Raw genomic sequence first — 16,233 nt, forward strand, 5'->3', positions numbered from 1 at the left:
ATGGCGCTGGCACAGAGAGTCGGCAAGGAGGAGGGAAGTGGCAAGTGTCCAGGGTGAAAAATAGTTCACGATTACAGTGGGAACTGGCACTGTGTTCCACGTGCTAGCCACAGAAATACAGAGGACAGGGCTGGAAGGGGCTCCAGGAGGGTATCGAGTCATCCCCTGCTCCAGAAGAGCATCATCTGTATGCAGAGCACTTTCAGGAGACAACCAGACATCTGCTTATCTTATTTTTAAACTCTTTCAGTGGCAGGGTTGTCACACGCTCCCCAGGCAATCTGTTCCAGTGTTTCGCTGTCTTCACGGTTAAAAAGCTTTCCTTATGTCCAATTTAGACCTCCTTTTCTGCAATTAAAACCCTAAGCATCTTGGTCTCTCCAGAGAGAGAAGTGAAATGGGTGGAGTGAAGAGGGATGTAAGCCTGATCATTGGTTTGACTTCCTCTGCTGGTTTATTCCTAGTCAAAAAAAAGGAGATACTGTCTCCTGCAACTAACAATTCAAATATTTCTATTTTTAAAAGTGAAAAAGGAGGGTTATGTAAAAGCTCAGGAAACTGGTAATGAAAAACAGGGTCTCCACTTTCTGGGCTCTGTCTCCTGCCGCAGCTGATTTCCCTGCACCTCCGAGCCGACTCGGGCTGTCCAGAGCGCATCAGTGTGGGGATGTTCTGCTCACTGCCCCCCACACCAGCACAGGCTCGCTTCCCCCTGCACCTGCAGCATCTGGTGAACGTGGCAGAGAAAGCAGCAGAAACACCAAATCTGATCAGTTTGCTTCTTTCTGCTCTTAAAACAGCACTGGGTACATCAGGCCTTCTGCTCTGGTGACCAGCTGGAAAAAGCCGGGACAACATATTCCTCCAGCCTGGGAGCAAGCAGCTGGGTGCAACTTTGGAGAAAGGCACCGTTATTAATGTAATCGGCACGGGAGAGAGCACGGCCTCACTAGGGAACGCCTACAGCCTGGCCTTGCCAGGCGGGTGAGCCCGGGACATGCGGGAGCCAGCTCCGGTGCGAACGGGAACTGGTACCGGAGCTCAAAGGAGCTGGTGCCTGGAGCAGACCCGGGAGCTCGTGCCTGGGACAGCCGGTGCGCGGAGCAGCCGGTGCGCGGTGCCTGTGCGCGCAGGGGGCGGTGCGCGGTGCAGCCGGTGCCCACAGGAGCCGGTGCGCGGTGCGCGCAAGGGGCGGTGCAGCCGGAGCGCGGTGCAGGGTGCAGCCGGTGGCTGATACCCACAGGAGCTGGTGCAGCCGGTGCACAGTGCGGACAAGGGGCGTGTGCGGGCGCGCAGGGGGCGGTGCAGCCGGTGCCCGGTGCGGTCGGTACCTACAGCAGCCGGTGCACGCAAGGGGCGGTGCAGCCGGGGCCCCGTGCAGCCGGGGCGCCGGTGTCCCCAGGAGCCGGTGCCCGGAGCGCGGCGGGTCCCGCGGGGGCGGCGGGCTTGGGGCCATGCGGAGCCCGGGCTGAGGCTTCGCGGCCGCCCCTCGCCATGAAGCGGCAGAACCTGCGCACGGCCGCGCTCATCCTCTGCATCTTCTCCTACCTGCTGGTGGGCGCCGCCGTGTTCGATGCGCTGGAGTCGGAGGCGGAGAGCGGACGCAAGCGGCTGCTGGAGCAGAAGCGTGGGGAGCTGCGGAGGAAATACCGCTTCTCCGCTGACGATTACCGGGAGCTGGAGCGGCTGGTGCTGCAGGCCGAGCCGCACCGCGCCGGCCGGCAGTGGAAGTTCGCCGGCTCGTTCTACTTTGCCATCACAGTCATCACCACCATCGGTGAGTGCCGGCCGCCCGCGCCCTCCCTTGCCCGTAGCCTGGCATCCCTGCATCCCGGCACCCCGCACAATCGCTCCATCCCCACATCCCTCCATCTCCACACTATTGCTCCATCCCCCCATTATCCCTCCATCTTCACATCTCTTCATCCCTACTTTGTCCCTCCATTCCCTCACCTCTGCACCTCCACCACCTCTGAGTGCTCCAGAACAGCCCAGGGGAGATGCCTGCATAGGAGTGGCAGGTCTCATCCTTACAAGGCCAGGACATCTCTTCAGGCCACCCCCTGAGCCCACCATGTGAGACACACAGTGCCCTGCAGTGGGAGAGGTTATTCAGGGGCAGAGTGGGGAACAACTGCTTCTGGGAGATGTCAGGGTGCAGTGATGGCGGGGGCCACAAAACGTGATGCACACATTGTCCCAGGGACGCAGCAGCATGCTGAGCTTCTGCAGGCACCTTTGGAGCAGGCATCTGTAGGAGTTAATGGAGGCGTAGGAGGGCAGAGGTGGGAGCCATGTCCACCCTCTGTGCAGTGTTGTAGGCAGCAAGTCAGGTTGTAGAGCTGGGCCAGAACTGTTGGTTCCTTTGCCAGCTCAAAACTCTGGATGTTTGTCTGTATGAGACCTATTTCAGGGAGCCAAGACAGCCTCCAGGCACTGAACCTGCACGGGAACCTGCAGAGAGGTATGTGTTAGTTGGCTTGGAAGAGAGTGAATTGTGTTAAGCCCCTACTGGACACACTTACCTGTACTAGAGCCTAGCCTTGGTTTGCCCACTTCTGCTTTGCAAGAGAATGAAACTAAATTGAATGAGGATTGCCTTAATTGTAGGTGAGATTAGCCACATGGGAGCTGAGCATTGTTTAATTAATTCACTTCTATTAATCCATGCACCCTGAGCTTCCCATGTGGGTAGACAGGCACGCGATCCTGTGCTCATATCATTGCTCGTGCTGAGATTTCAGTCTGCAGATCTATTTTGGAGGTAGGAACCCTGAAGCCGAATCCTGCCCTTCCACAGCAGCAGCCACCTCCTCGGCTGTGGGATGGGGCTCAGCTGTACTGAGGGAATTGGGAGGGGTGAAATAACTCTGGTAGCTGAAAGCTTCATCCCTCATGACTAGGGCTGGTGGAATCAACTGTGCTGTGTTACCAGGGGACAAGAGGTGGCAGAGGAGCAGGCACCCCACAGGTACCTCCACGTGCCCCCAAGATGTGCTGTGGGGTTTGTGCAAACAGCGACAGGTTCGGGGCATGGTTAGTGTCAGGCCCCAGCAGGAGGGTAGGAGGAATCGCTTCAGTGAAAACCTCCATCATCTCCTGACAGGTTATAGCTTCATTTGCATTATTTTTCTGTTGACTGTGACAAATAATTGCTGTGCTTATCACACACACCCTGCAATAAATAATTTCGGCTTAGGTGCCGTATTTCTAAAACACTGGCACATCAGATCACTTTACATTGGGCTGTGCTCCAAATCTCACTTTTAATGTTAATGTAGCTGTGTTTACTCGAATTCCCTTTGTCATTTTGACAGCATCAGTCAGTTGCTTTTTCAGCAGTCTCTCAGGGCACAACAACTGTTTTTCCACTTACTACTCTTCTGGGTCATTATATTTCCCTCCTCATTGCTGTCTTGTATTATGTTGTAGCCTAGGACCTGGTAATTGCACCACTTGGTAATAAAGCTTGGATCTGACTGGTTTTTTTTTGTTGCCACTGCAGTCTTGTGTCTGCTCTGTATTCTGGGAAATGTAGCAAGCAGGCATTAAATTTATAATTTTTGATCGCATGTGTCTGTGAACTGACAGAGCAATTAGAAACCAGTCCTCTCCTGCCTGCTTGCAGTTTGGAGACAGCATAGTCGAGGAAAACGCTGTCCTCGGCCTCCCAGCCCTGTGTCGTCCCGTCCATTTCCCTCCCCGCCCCCCCCCCCCCCCCGAGTTTCCTGGAGCGAGAAGTGTGTCTGGGAGCCTGGGACAGTGTGGCTATCATCCTCTGGTCTTCCCATCACCATGAGCTAACAGCTTCCCTGAGAGCCCTGGAAATCCACTGGCAGCAGAGACAGAAACAAGTTGCAGCTTTGAATAAGATTGAGAAATAAAAGGGGGTTTCCCCTATGTCTCATGCGAAAGTCACATGGTTACCTGGAGAAAGTAAAAATATAAATAGGTGTTTGGAAAAGGCCACACAGCAGCGTGGGAAGGAGCCAGTGCTGTTCTGCAGGGACCTTCAGAAAGGAAGTTTCCAGCCCTGCTAGTTTCTCTTAGGAACTCAAAAGAAAGGCTTGGATGCCTTTGGATGCCATTCCGTCCGACACTGTGTGCCTTCCTTGGAGTTAGTTACTCATCTGCTGAGGTCAGAGGCCACCAATTTCTGTAAGCCTCTATAATTAAGTAAGGTGGGTGCAGAATCACTTGAAGTCCGGAAGATTGTGGTGAATACCTCATTACGACTCATGGTATAATTGTGTGTCCTTGAATCACAGCTTTAAAACTTGGAGCAAGGTGGGGAAATTAAATCTCAGAAGGCTTTCAAGGAGAACCTTGTCCTCCTTCTCATCCCAGGGACAAGGGCTGACAGGACTGCGGTGGCATAGATACATCCCTGCATTTAAAAGAGCACAATCCCTCCTCCCAAACAGTTCAGCAGTGCTCTAGGTCTCCAGCGACACTCTCCAGGGCTCCTCTTGGCCTCCATGACCTCATACAAACTCAGGGGCTGTTGGGATGGTACCTTATTTCTTCAAAGGCCAGATGAGGTTTTGCCTACATGATACTATGATGTGCCATCATCCCAAAGGATGTGGCATCCCATGACCCCGTTAGCATTGCCTACATATCTGCTACTGATTCATTTTGTGTTTTCCCCCCAGTTCTCCTACTGCTTCTCTTGGTCCCAGGGCAGCCTTGCTGGAAACTCCAGTGAGGGCTTGACAACTGGCTTTCCTCTTTCTTTTTCAGGCTATGGGCATGCTGCTCCTGGCACAGATGCCGGCAAAGTTTTCTGCATGTTCTACGCCATCCTGGGCATCCCTCTGACACTGGTCATGTTCCAGAGCTTGGGAGAGCGCATGAACACTGTCGTGCGGCTGCTGCTGAAGAAGATCAAGAAGTGTCTGGGCATGAGGACAACCAACGTCTCCATGGAGAACATGGTCCTAGTTGGCTTTCTCTCCTGCATGGGGACCCTGTGCATCGGCGCAGCAGCCTTCTCTTATTTCGAGGGCTGGACTTTCTTTCATGCCTATTATTACTGCTTCATAACTTTGACCACTATCGGTTTTGGAGATTTTGTGGCTCTGCAGAAGAATGAGGCTTTGCAAAAGAAGCCCCCATATGTGGCTTTCAGCTTTATGTACATCCTGGTGGGCCTGACCGTCATTGGCGCCTTCCTCAACCTGGTGGTGCTGCGGTTCCTGACTATGAACTCTGAGGATGAACGGCGGGACGCGGAAGAGCGCGCCTCGCTGAGGAGAGCTCAGAACAACATCCACCTCAAGCCAAAAGAGGACAGCCAGAGCAGCAATGCCATTTTTCTCCCTGTGGAGGACAGGACGAGCCAGATGAACCTCATCCCACTGATCCAGGAGGATGCAGAGAGGCAGCGGTGCCAGTCAGCCAACTCAGCAGCTGCAGTCCCCTCTTTCTGCACTTGCCTGTGCTACAGACCTCAGCTGTGTGGCAGCCCAGTGCCCTCTCACCCCGAGACCCTGAGCTGCCACACCAACCCCGTGTATTACAACTCCATTTCTTACAAAATCGACGAGGTCTCCCTGAGCACGCGGGGTCAGACTGGCTCTTCACCGGGGAGCACTTTATCATCCAGCAGCCCTCGCTGCCAGCAACGCCCCCGGCTGCGGAGGAAATCCATCTAGGAGCACGTGCTGAGCCGTACTCAGTGGCTTGAGTCTTACCATGATGATAAATAATGAACAGAGATGTCAGGTCCTTCTTACTGCTCTCATTTCTTCTGTTCCTCTGCCCTGTCAGCTGGCAGCCAGCCCCACGCAGGGGCCAGCAGGAGCCTTTAAACCTCATTGAGAAGTAATTATTCCTTTTTGCAGGCACTGAACTACATTGTTAGTTTTCTTTGCTTTTTCCTCCCCAGTAGGTTCAACCATTTAGGTCTGAAGTCCAGCAAGCTGCAGGTTTGCTTTCCCACCTCCCTGCTCCCCAAACGGAGGTGTTGCTGCCTTCCCACCCTGCCTAACCTTGGCTGGGGCTGCTGCCAGCACATGCTGCATGGGCTGGATTGCACTTGCTGAGAGCAGATCAAAAGCAAAACCTGTGTTAGTGAACCCTGCAGGCTGGGGGATCTTTAAGTTGTCCCCCAACCCTGGGTGCAGGTAAGTCGGTGCCATGCAGCAGGTTTGCAGGTGGTGGATGGGCAGAGAGAGGTGGGCGGAAGGGGACGGACTGCAGTCATGCTGCTCAGCACACGGGGACAGCTTCATGGCACTGCATCTCCAGTGAGCAGCCCTTGGGCTCTGAGCTCAGGTTTGTGGCTGGCTCAGGACTTTCAGAAGCTTGAGGCCCATACAGTCACCCACCAGCACACCTCACCCTGCTGGCGCAAGTCACTCAGGCTGAGTGGTGACCCCAGAGCGTACAGAGGGCACAGCCCATGAAGAATCTCCCTCAACCACAAAACGCCACCTCGCACTGATTAGATCACTAGCTAAAATCACCCTTTCCTTCACCACTTTTCCTCTAGCTGGCAGCCCTGCAAGCCTGCCTGCTCCTTGCCTCCCTCCCATGGGTTTGTGCTCATTGCTGCTAGGATTATCAGAAGCAAGGTGATCCTGTCTCAATGTGTGCCCCCAGTGTAGTACCTGCACAGCCCTACCTGATGGCACAGCACCCCCCTGGGCTGTTTCCAGCTGATTCTCCCCCATTGTGGCTCATTTCCATGCTGGCTTGACTGCAAGAAAACAGGATGGGGCTCTGGCAGTGACAGCAGCTCTGTTTGTCCCAGTAAAGGGACATTTTCAATCCTAGTTTTACCTAAAAGACCCTTTGAAGGGGGTTTCCCAGAGTAAAAATCCCCTTTTCTTGGTAGGGAAGGCATGCAGATTGCCAGCATTGGAAGGGCCTCAAGGCAGGCTTTGCTCTCTCCTCTTTTTGTTCTGGTCAGTTTAATAAAAGGTGAATCCAGCTGGTGGTAGTCAGTTATTAGTCTTGAAGGGGAGCAGAAGCGTGTGTCCGAGGCCCACACCCCAGCCCTGCCTGGCTGCTGGCTCTCCTGCCACAGGGTAGGGGGGCAGGGGACGTGCAGGTGTGTGCACAGGGAAATGCAGGTTTGATGCTGGGGTTGTTTCAGACAGTGCCCACCTATGAAGAACATTGGGAAAGAACCTGAGCCAACACTGAGACACACTGGACTGAGCTCCTCTCATTCCCTACAAGCCAATGGTCAGGCTGGCTGAAATCTTAGGCTGAAGATAATGGTGGTGGCAACAGAGGCAGAGACACTCCACAAAAAAACCTCCAACGCATCATAGGAAAAAAAAAAAAAAAAGGTTTTATTGTCACCATTATCAACATTTTCATTAGCTTAACACTGAATTGTAAATCACTCAATCATTACATATTGTCTGAATAAAACCTACAGACAGGCAAAAAGTACAGCAGAATCATCTCCTGACTACAGATGAGCAGCCGGTGTCCCACCAGTGCTGCTGGGACGGTATATCGCTTTCCACCCAAGGCAGCCCATGCACCTCACAAGCAACTCACCGCAGTGGCAAGCAGGCTGCCCAGCTCCATTGCCTGTGTTCTCTCTGGCTCCACAGAGATTAAATCTCACCAGTTGATGTTAAAAAGTTTTTGAGTGTTACAGAGGCCAAAACCAGCAGATCGGCTGCCCTCACTCCTATGGAAAGGCAAAAGGAGAGGTAGCAGCCTTGTGGTGCCCCTGCAAAGCTATTGTGGAGCAATTAATGAAGTAAAAAGGTTTGACCCCATGAATGCAGATTTCCCTACCACAGCCAGCCCCCTGGGCAGCTGGGGTACAAGGCAGAGTGCTGGCACGCTGGCGCTGGGGAGGTGAGAGCATGGATGTGCTGGGGGTGATGGCTCCATCCCCGAGCAGAGGCCAGCTCTGCAGCAGTCCTGGGGCTCCCCACGGGCAGCGTGGGATGGATGCCTCAGTGCAAAGAGATGCTGCGGGTGCCTCAGTCCCCTCGGGCTTGAATAAGGCCTCATCTTGAGAGGGAAGGGGCAACCCATGTAGGGAGCAGTGGGCGCAGGGGAAAGACAAACAGAACCTGGAGGAGAGCTCGCTGGGAGCTCCCCTTCTCCCTGGCCAGCACAGAGGCAGCTCCCACCCTATCCCTGCCTTCTCCTGCCCATCCATATGGCATGGCACGCCTGCATGGGCTGCAGAGCCCCTGCAGAAGACCCCTAGCTCCTACCAAGAACAGGAAAAGAAAGACTCCCTGTGGTCTGAATTAAGGACTGCCACAAAATGTGGGCAGGACATGGGCATCCCCAGTGGTGGCAGGCCATGGCAGTGGATCTCCAGGGTGTCCTTTCTGCCAGGGGTAGGGAGCAGGAGGAAGGCAAGCCCAGCACGGTGAGGCTCCAGGAACGTGCCTTGGATTCACCCTCCCAATCTCAAGTCTTCGTTGCTCCAAACAAAGCCAAAACCAGCTCCGGGTCAAGGAGATGGAATCACCAAAGCAGAGACCAGTGAGCAGCACTAGGTAAGAAGCGATAGCCCTAAAGAAAAAAACTCCTGCAGGATTTAAAGTTCCAGGCTGGTGTTTAGTAGAGCCCCAGTGGGCAGCTATCCCAGTCTGTGGTGCCCAAGCAACTACAAAAACCTGGAAAGCTTGAGGGCACGGCTTCAGCACTTCCCTTGGGTTGCTTCTGCCCCGTCGCTGCTCAGTGAACAGCGCTCACTGCTGCCCACGTGTGCCCAGCCTCTTGGCAAGGCAAAGCCTTTCCTGCCCACACAGGGAGTCTCATGCCCACCCAAGGCACCCAGCGTGCAGTGTAAATGCAAAGGCTGTTTCCTGACTCAGCAGAGTGGGTTTTAACAACACAGCTTTGGTTGCCATTTTAGCTACCAAAAGGTCATGAAGGGTAAATTGTTAGGTTGCAGCCTCTGTTTGCTGGTGCTCTGTAAAGGGCTGGTGCTGGCTCCTTCTCAGTTTCAGCTGCTAAAGTGCAAAGAACCAAATGCTACAAGAAACTCTTCCCAGTTCCTCTCCTCCATCAGGACGAGAGCAGCTACAACAAGGAAGGGAGGGCAGAAGGGTGTCTACACCAGGAGAGGAGCTTGAGGTACCCCAGGAGCAAGTCTGCTGCTGCTGTCATGAGCAAGCAGCAGGGATGTACGTGTGGCTGCTTGGTCACCCATCACTAAGCAAAGAGTCTGGAGGTGTGAGTTTTAAGTCTCATTAGCCACATTTGGGGAATATCTAACCACTTACAAACTCCCCAGGGATCTGCCATGTTCACAGACGCAGGCTGGGAAGCCAGTCAGACCATCAGATAGATGCAGCGCACAGCAGGAGTGCAGCGCTGGGTCTCTGCTTTCACCAGTGTCCCACAGCCTCAGCTGCTGGGTCTCACGTGGACAAAGGGCTCACACCAGGGAATGAGACACTGATTGCACAACCAACCAGCTTCTTCAGAGAAATTTCACCTCTTGAAGGGAACCTGGCATTTGCCAAAGCATTGCTGTGCACTGTGTGCCTGTACACATCCATACAGACCACACAAATGGACATCCACAAACATACACATCCTAGCAGGTGTGCACTGGGGTCAATGTGCAAACGCTCTCGCTGATCATCCTCTTTTCTAACTGCTTTGCTCAAATTTGGTAGCTGCAATTCCATTTTAGACACTCGCACCAGGTCTCAAATATGCCCTAGACTTCTCTACTGACTTTGCATTTACACATCTCTCTCTTCTCCAAGCATTTCACAAATAAAAATGACTTACTTCATCATCCCTCAGGGCTCCCAGCATCACCAGGCCAGTGACCCCCGCGCTCCCTGCATGGCCAGCCAACTGGCAATCTTGAGAACAACATAAAGAGTTTTCCTACGGGAAATGCTGCAAGAAATCCACAGGCAATGAACTGGGATGCTGGTTTGAAGCTGTTTTATGCCCTCAATCAATGACAGAGCTGACTTAAAATCCAATATCCTGATCGTGCCACTTTGGAAATCCTCTAGCTGAGGCCAGCATCAGCCAGCTGCTGAAGAATGGCTCAGAACAGCCTGTTCCTCTCTTACACACTGGTCCCCATGAACCTCTGCAAAGGTGCAATCTCTGCCTTGGGTGGAATTTTCTAATAAAATGGACAAGTACCACCTATGGAATGGATAAAATCACCCACAAAGCCTTTAAAGAAGAGCAGCGCAACCTGCTGCTCTGAAAACGCCCCCCTCTCTTTAGCTTGCCCCTGGTATCTCAAGGAAAATAGGCAGCTGTCAGGCAGAACTCGTGCGGCCCCAGAGTGCAAAGACTTTTTTGCTTTATCAGGGCTACAGTGGCAGTGGGAACCATTCTCATTGAGTTACAAATACAAGATAGCCTAAAAAAAACACAGAGATCCAAACAGTCGTGAAGTTTATACTGAAACTATCATTACCTCAGGAGAATGAAGTCACCTACAGCTGTTTCATTCTTCACTTAAGAGAGATTTTGTGTCGATGGGCACATATACTCACAGAGAAGTCTAAAGGATGAATATATCTCACAAGGCAACAGCCCAGTCTTTGTATTTTTAAAATCAAAGTTAATATGGATCTTTTTCAAAAGTAGTGTCATCGAGATTGAAGACAATTATAAACCGTATCAACAATATATACTACAGCCTGCAAGTCACAATCTGTGCACACCAAATGGAATATATTATTGCTTGTTAGCCTATTAGACTTTCTTTATAAAAAGATTTTTATACAGAGTACAGGATTATGACAAAACTAGCTAAGTAGTTCTCATCTTGAAAATACAACATCAATTCTTTCAACAAAGATTTGAATAGTAGCTGAGAGTTAATGAACGATAACAAATATTTACTAATAATTTTATGGCCAGTTTGAACAGAATTTCTTATAGGACTCTTTTCTGGTGTTTATTTACATATGCCTCTTCTGTTGGGAAAAAAAAGTTGATAAAGTATAACAAGGAACATAGAAATCAAAATAATGAGTAAACTTCATAGCAAGAACATTAAACATTTTTTGAAAACACTAAATTATATTATCTGTTAAAAAACATACATCATTTTGTCTTTAAAGAAAAATATTTTTCCTGTTTAAAATATTACCAACAACATGTAATAAACTAACTTAAAATGAGTTTCATAAAAAAGTTGTCTTGCTATCTAAGCATTACTAAACACGCTTAGGTTGAGATTCCGTTAACTGCCTCAACATCTTAAAAACAGCTCCTTTACAGGAACTTGTGATATTCTGACTCCAGGAGACCTGCAAATTTAGAACAGTACATTGATAAAGGATCCGGTAGCTAGAAACAAAAAATATATATTTTCATTCAAAGCAAATAATTCTGCGACGTCCTTTGAAACAATTCACGGCCAAGAAGTGAGGATGTAATTGGCTAAATAATAAAGTCACCTGGCCCTTTCCCTGCTTGTAGACTCAAAAGTACCGACACTCATAAGTGATGCAAAGGGATGCTCCACCCAGCTTCAGCTGCAGGACAAGGACCCATAGGTTGAATTGCAGAGCAAGGACCTTGTGTTGACTCTGTGACATCCCAGCTGTGTTGGGGCAAAGGGAAAGCAACACCAGGAGACTGGAAAAATACCACATTTTTTGCCTGAACAAACCAGGACTAATCGCAGCCACGGCTACCTTTTCCTCAGACCACAAAGATAATGAAGCCGTGTGTGAGGCATGGTTTCAGTGCTCTGCTCTCCCTGTGTACAGGGCATTCCTGGTGGAGAGAGATCATCCTGCTCACAGGATCTCTTTGCTTTCCACGGTAGTAGTAATACAGGTAACATTTAGGGACCAGCTCTCCACTTTTTTGGCAAGCAATCCTCCCATTACTATTAAAATGTAGTATTTCATGGACAAGGAACAAGGAATCAACCCTGAGCCGGGCAGGTATTTCTCTCTCCTCAGTCTCATCCCTCACCATTGTTCTCAGACTAAAAATACTATGAAGTCTGGGGCTTTTTTAAGACTTCTGATCTTCCTGTCCCTCTCCTCGTCCCTGACTACAGTCAAAGCTGGACTCAGACACAGGAAAAAACTCATTCAGGACTTGCAAAGGAAACCAAAGTTTAGTTTTCAGCTGCTCATCACTCTAGCAAACTGGTAATTTCTACACAACCACACTGGTAATCCCAACTGTCACATCACATCACCTTAGAAACTGGCGAGTCAAATTCAGGGAGCGGAAAAGTTAGGCTTCATAAAAATAAGCTACTCCAAGCCTAAGACTTGCCTTGGATACCATATTGGGAGTCTTCAAATTGATGGATAACTAGAAGATTTATTTTTTAACTATACTATGCCATGGTTAGCACAGGAATCACAGGCATGAGTGAAACAAGAATTTAGCCTGCAGGGTATGGTGCAGCTCTGCTGGCTTTGCTCAGCACCTGTGGGCATGCTCAGAAGGGCTCCTGTGAGTCTGCTTTACAAAGGAAGAGCATCTGCACTTGCCAGTTTGTGTGACTTTGCTGTGCAGGGCAGCCAGGGGTTGCAACGTTTGCTTACTTGGGAGAAACAGGACTTGGAAGTGAGTGGAAACAAAAGCGAGAACTTTTGGACTACAATCAACCACGTAAAAAATGCAGAAGAAAACAGGACAGAGCAGACAGTTAAAACTGCCTCCAAATTTCAGAATCTGAGACGTTAACAAAAATAACACAAGGAGAAGTGTAATTTTTTTTTTTTTTTTTCACTCTGACAGTGACCTTTCAGCATGATTAAAAACATACAGAAGATAGTCCTCAGTGTGAAGTAGTCCTATTGTAACTAAACTGATCATCGCTGAGCTTGTAGGGCTTTTGGAGGGCTAGGATACAGAGACACATCGCATTGACCAGGCACACAGGGACAGTTTTTCAACAGACAGTCGCTAAACAAAGTTCTCGGGGGGGAATATTTTTGGTATATAAAGTCTCCTACTCCTCAAAGACTGCAGAAATGTTGCATTCATCTTATTGGACACAGGAAAACCACAATTAACTAGCTGTTACTGGTAGATAACGTCCAAACTAAGCTCCGATATAAAGTTTTCGGCATACCTTAAGACAGAAGCCCTGTTACTCAGCTGCCAGGTCTGGCAGATACCTGCAGCTCCCTGTGGTCCTTTTAAAGTCATAGTTATTAAAAGATCCAGTGCTACAAATCACTAAATCTACCTAATCTATTCTAGTTCATACACATATTGTACAATATTGCCTAGTACTCACTACATACCAAGAGGAAAAGATGCAGACTTGGGAATTATACTAAATGTGCTTTGTTTAAAAAAAAAAAAGAAAAGAGCCACAACATAGTTTGACCAGCATGCAACAAACTTTCCTCAGATAATATATAGAAATTGCCTAATACAATTAGAAAAAATAATTAGTGAGAGGCCAGAGACGTATTTGATCAAGGAAATTAAGAGATTTAGCTGAAATGTTGAAGCTTTTGCCACCGAAGACTCAAAAAAACTATTCATTCTGTGTCCCTTCTCATCTTTCCCTCTCCTTTATATAATTTTTACAGAGATTATTTGTAAGGGCTATTATTTTTGCATCTAACATGTAATTTATCTCAAAATAATTTAAAATGCCATAGACAAGCTAAGACCAAAAGCAACTGCTTTTATCATCCACTCAACACTCATGCTTTTATCCTAACAAAGCTGAGGCCCACACGCAGAAATTAAACATTTACCTCTAGGGAAGGTCAAGAGTCTGCTCGTTCCTAAATGTGGCATGGGACCTTCACTTTTAAATCACAAAGGAAAGCATCTCCTAAAGCTTATTTTGAGACAAGAGTCATCAAATCCTTATTAAGAATTACAACGAAACCTAGCCAAAACAGGTCAATCAAAGAAAATCTTCAGAGATTCTCTGTGATTTTGGATATTAAGTTTTTAAGTGTCTGAAGGATCTAGCTCACCTTACTCCAGCACGTGACTGCTGAGAGCAGCCACTGTGGCTCAGCAGCTCAGAGAATGTGCTTTACTGGCTTAATCTACAAGAGTCGTTTACAATTAATGTTGCACTTTAATGAACAAAATATACATGCTGTGATCACTACATCTTCAGATTCCTCACCCACTACCTCTCCACACTTCGGGGGTTGCATCTCTTCTCTCGGGACACTTGGCAATGTCTGTGCACTACCAGGACTGCCTAAAGCACCCTTCTCTCCACAAGGAAGGTTACACACTCTCCAGCGCCTTCTTGTCAGATGACAAATTGGGTTTTCTTTCTTCTGTGCCCCTAGAAGCCTCAATCTCCTCTCCCGTGGCAGAATAAAACAGTCCTGTTCAGGTCAGTCCACAGCACATGAAGGGCGGCATCTCCAGCAGATATGTACCAGTACAAAGGAGATGGAAGAAAGGCAGGAGATAGAAGACATCGTAACTGAAGGATGCACAGCAACAAGTAAAGGAGTCAGTAAATTGCAGAACGTTGTGTCTGACAATACAAAATACATCTCAAGCTGCAAGTCTGATTTTTCAGTTCCCACTTCTAGTGGTTTTTTTCTGAGCAAAACTGCAGTTAATCAGCCTGCTAAACTCAAACTCCGTTCCAACTGTCTGGTCTAAGTAGGCGCTACTTATTCTCCCATCAAGTACGCTTCAGCAGCAGTGTTAGACAAGTAATGCAGTAAAGACACTTGCTGGTATTTTGGCACAGGTTGAAAGCACAGCAATGACAGTGTGACAGTTAACATGACTCAGATGTGGAACTGATTCTAAAGAAAGAGTTGCAGGTTTCTTTCTTTTTCTTCCTTTCAAGTAGAAAGACCTTATAAAAACCCTAATGCTTCCTCTGACACTTTCTGCTCCTGCTCTTTTAGGTCAGGTATTGGCCTCAGAACTTTTCACGTACCTTCTCATGAAAGAATTCATATTAGAAATTTTCAAGACATGCAGTTAAGAGAAATACCTTCCTTACTCCCTCAAAATGCTTTCAAATGCTGCAACTTTCCAAGGTTAATACTGATCTGAAACAAGGGTCCAAGAATGACAGTGAGAGAAGTTAAACAAGAGGCATATGTCTAAATTTGACAACTAGGACTCATGCCCCGCGGCACCTCCTCCTCGGAGGAGAGGGCACAACGCTCTCCCCCTCGTCTTCTGTCTAAGGTCACTGGTTTATCCTCTTCTTCCAGCTCCACAAGAACTGATTGAACATGCATTGCGCTTGAGGTCAGAGTTCCAGCAAACAAAACCTTGACAGCATGTTTAAAAAACAAAAGCAGTTCCCCCTTCCTTACTCACTAAGACCTGTCACAGCAGGGTCCCACTGTGCTCTCCAGGGAAAGCTGTGAGGATTGGCGCAGGAGCGGGCCTGTAGTGGGATCTACCATTGAGGAGGTTGGAAAGAGCTTGTACCAGCCGATTGCTAAAGTGGACAAATCCAGTTCTTCCAGGAGGACCCTGGCGACTCCCATGAAGTGCTTGCGCTCCATGCGTCCATAGTTTCCCCACACTATCACCTTTGGAACAAGAGGGGGGAGCACAGTTAATCCTTCAACTTGCACACTCACTTGGGAAGCACAAGTCTGATCAATCCTTCTTTCTATTCATCCTACTTCCCAGGGCTTTACTACAGTCCAGGAAGAGTAGAAAGGTTTACACCGCCAACAGGTGACGTGAAACTCTGACTGATGGTTTTGCATTTTTTAAGCAGAGCTTTACAAATCCTAATGTTATCAGACATTTTTTTTCCCCCGTGAAAAAGAAGTGAATGCAGGTGTGGGTGAGACACCATCCTGCTGTTCTACATGCTGGGCAGAGACAGCAGATGCATGAAGTATCCCTGGAGCCGCAGCTCCAACACTTGCACATAAAGCCTGGTCCTGGCACAGTAATGGATCTTGGACACAACAAAAAGTGGTCTGTGGGGAAGTGCAGGAAGGGCTCCTGATCTGGAAAAATACACCAACAAAAACAAGTAGGGCAACAGCTTGGGTCAAGAGCCAACAATCTGAGGAAAAGAGCATGTCCTAACTTCTGCGGCTGGAGCTCGTGACACAGAGCAGATGGTGACGAGGCATGGTAACTCACCTGGAGAAAGAGCAGGAGCCGAGTGCCAGCAAGTGGGAGCGGTGACACTAGGGGCACAAATGGAGGGGCATGCAGGGGAAGCAGAACAGACTGCTGAGAAAGGCTTCCAGGTGCAGAGGAGGGTCTAATGAAAGAGAGCTGGCAGATGAGCAGGGTAAGCTGAATCACACTTACGACACAATGGAGACCAGTAGGTGGAACAACAGATGTAGTGAG

At 49.1% G+C, this 16,233-nt stretch overlaps 2 protein-coding genes across 3 annotated transcripts in view; one reads left to right on the forward strand and one right to left on the reverse strand.

Moving 5' to 3' along the window:
• Positions 1-485: 485 nt before the first annotated feature.
• On the forward strand, positions 486-7,273 carry KCNK15 (potassium two pore domain channel subfamily K member 15). The gene is made up of 2 exons (XM_009567583.2): positions 486-1,777; positions 4,744-7,273. Exons 1-2 carry the CDS (start codon positions 1,495-1,497, stop codon positions 5,655-5,657), a joined length of 1,197 nt encoding a protein of 398 aa, XP_009565878.2. The 5' UTR covers positions 486-1,494; the 3' UTR covers positions 5,658-7,273.
• Positions 7,274-7,294: 21 nt separating this feature from the next.
• Positions 7,295-16,233, reverse strand: part of RIMS4 (regulating synaptic membrane exocytosis 4) — a 58,895-nt gene continuing 49,956 nt past the window's right edge. Inside the window, exon 6 of one of the 2 annotated variants that reach the window (XM_054081503.1) lies at positions 7,295-14,365. In XM_054081503.1, coding sequence (XP_053937478.1) covers positions 14,231-14,365 — 135 coding nt within the window. In that variant the 3' untranslated portion in view covers positions 7,295-14,230. Of the gene's footprint in view, positions 15,447-16,233 lie in introns of both variants that reach the window. The other variant, XM_009567566.2, reaches the window with a different exon arrangement.

This window comes from Cuculus canorus, chromosome 16 (assembly GCF_017976375.1).
Source record: "Cuculus canorus isolate bCucCan1 chromosome 16, bCucCan1.pri, whole genome shotgun sequence".
NCBI lineage: Eukaryota > Metazoa > Chordata > Aves > Cuculiformes > Cuculidae > Cuculus > Cuculus canorus.

What these genes read in the sequence shown, in the direction of transcription:
- KCNK15 (XM_009567583.2), top strand. Translation starts at nt 1,495, where the DNA reads ATGAAGCGGCAGAACCTGCGCACGGCCGCGCTCATCCTCTGCATCTTC. An exon ending in CACAGTCATCACCACCATCG is followed by an intron (nt 1,778 to 4,743) that starts GTGAGTGCCGGC and finishes TTTCTTTTTCAG; the next exon opens with GCTATGGGCATGCTGCTCCT.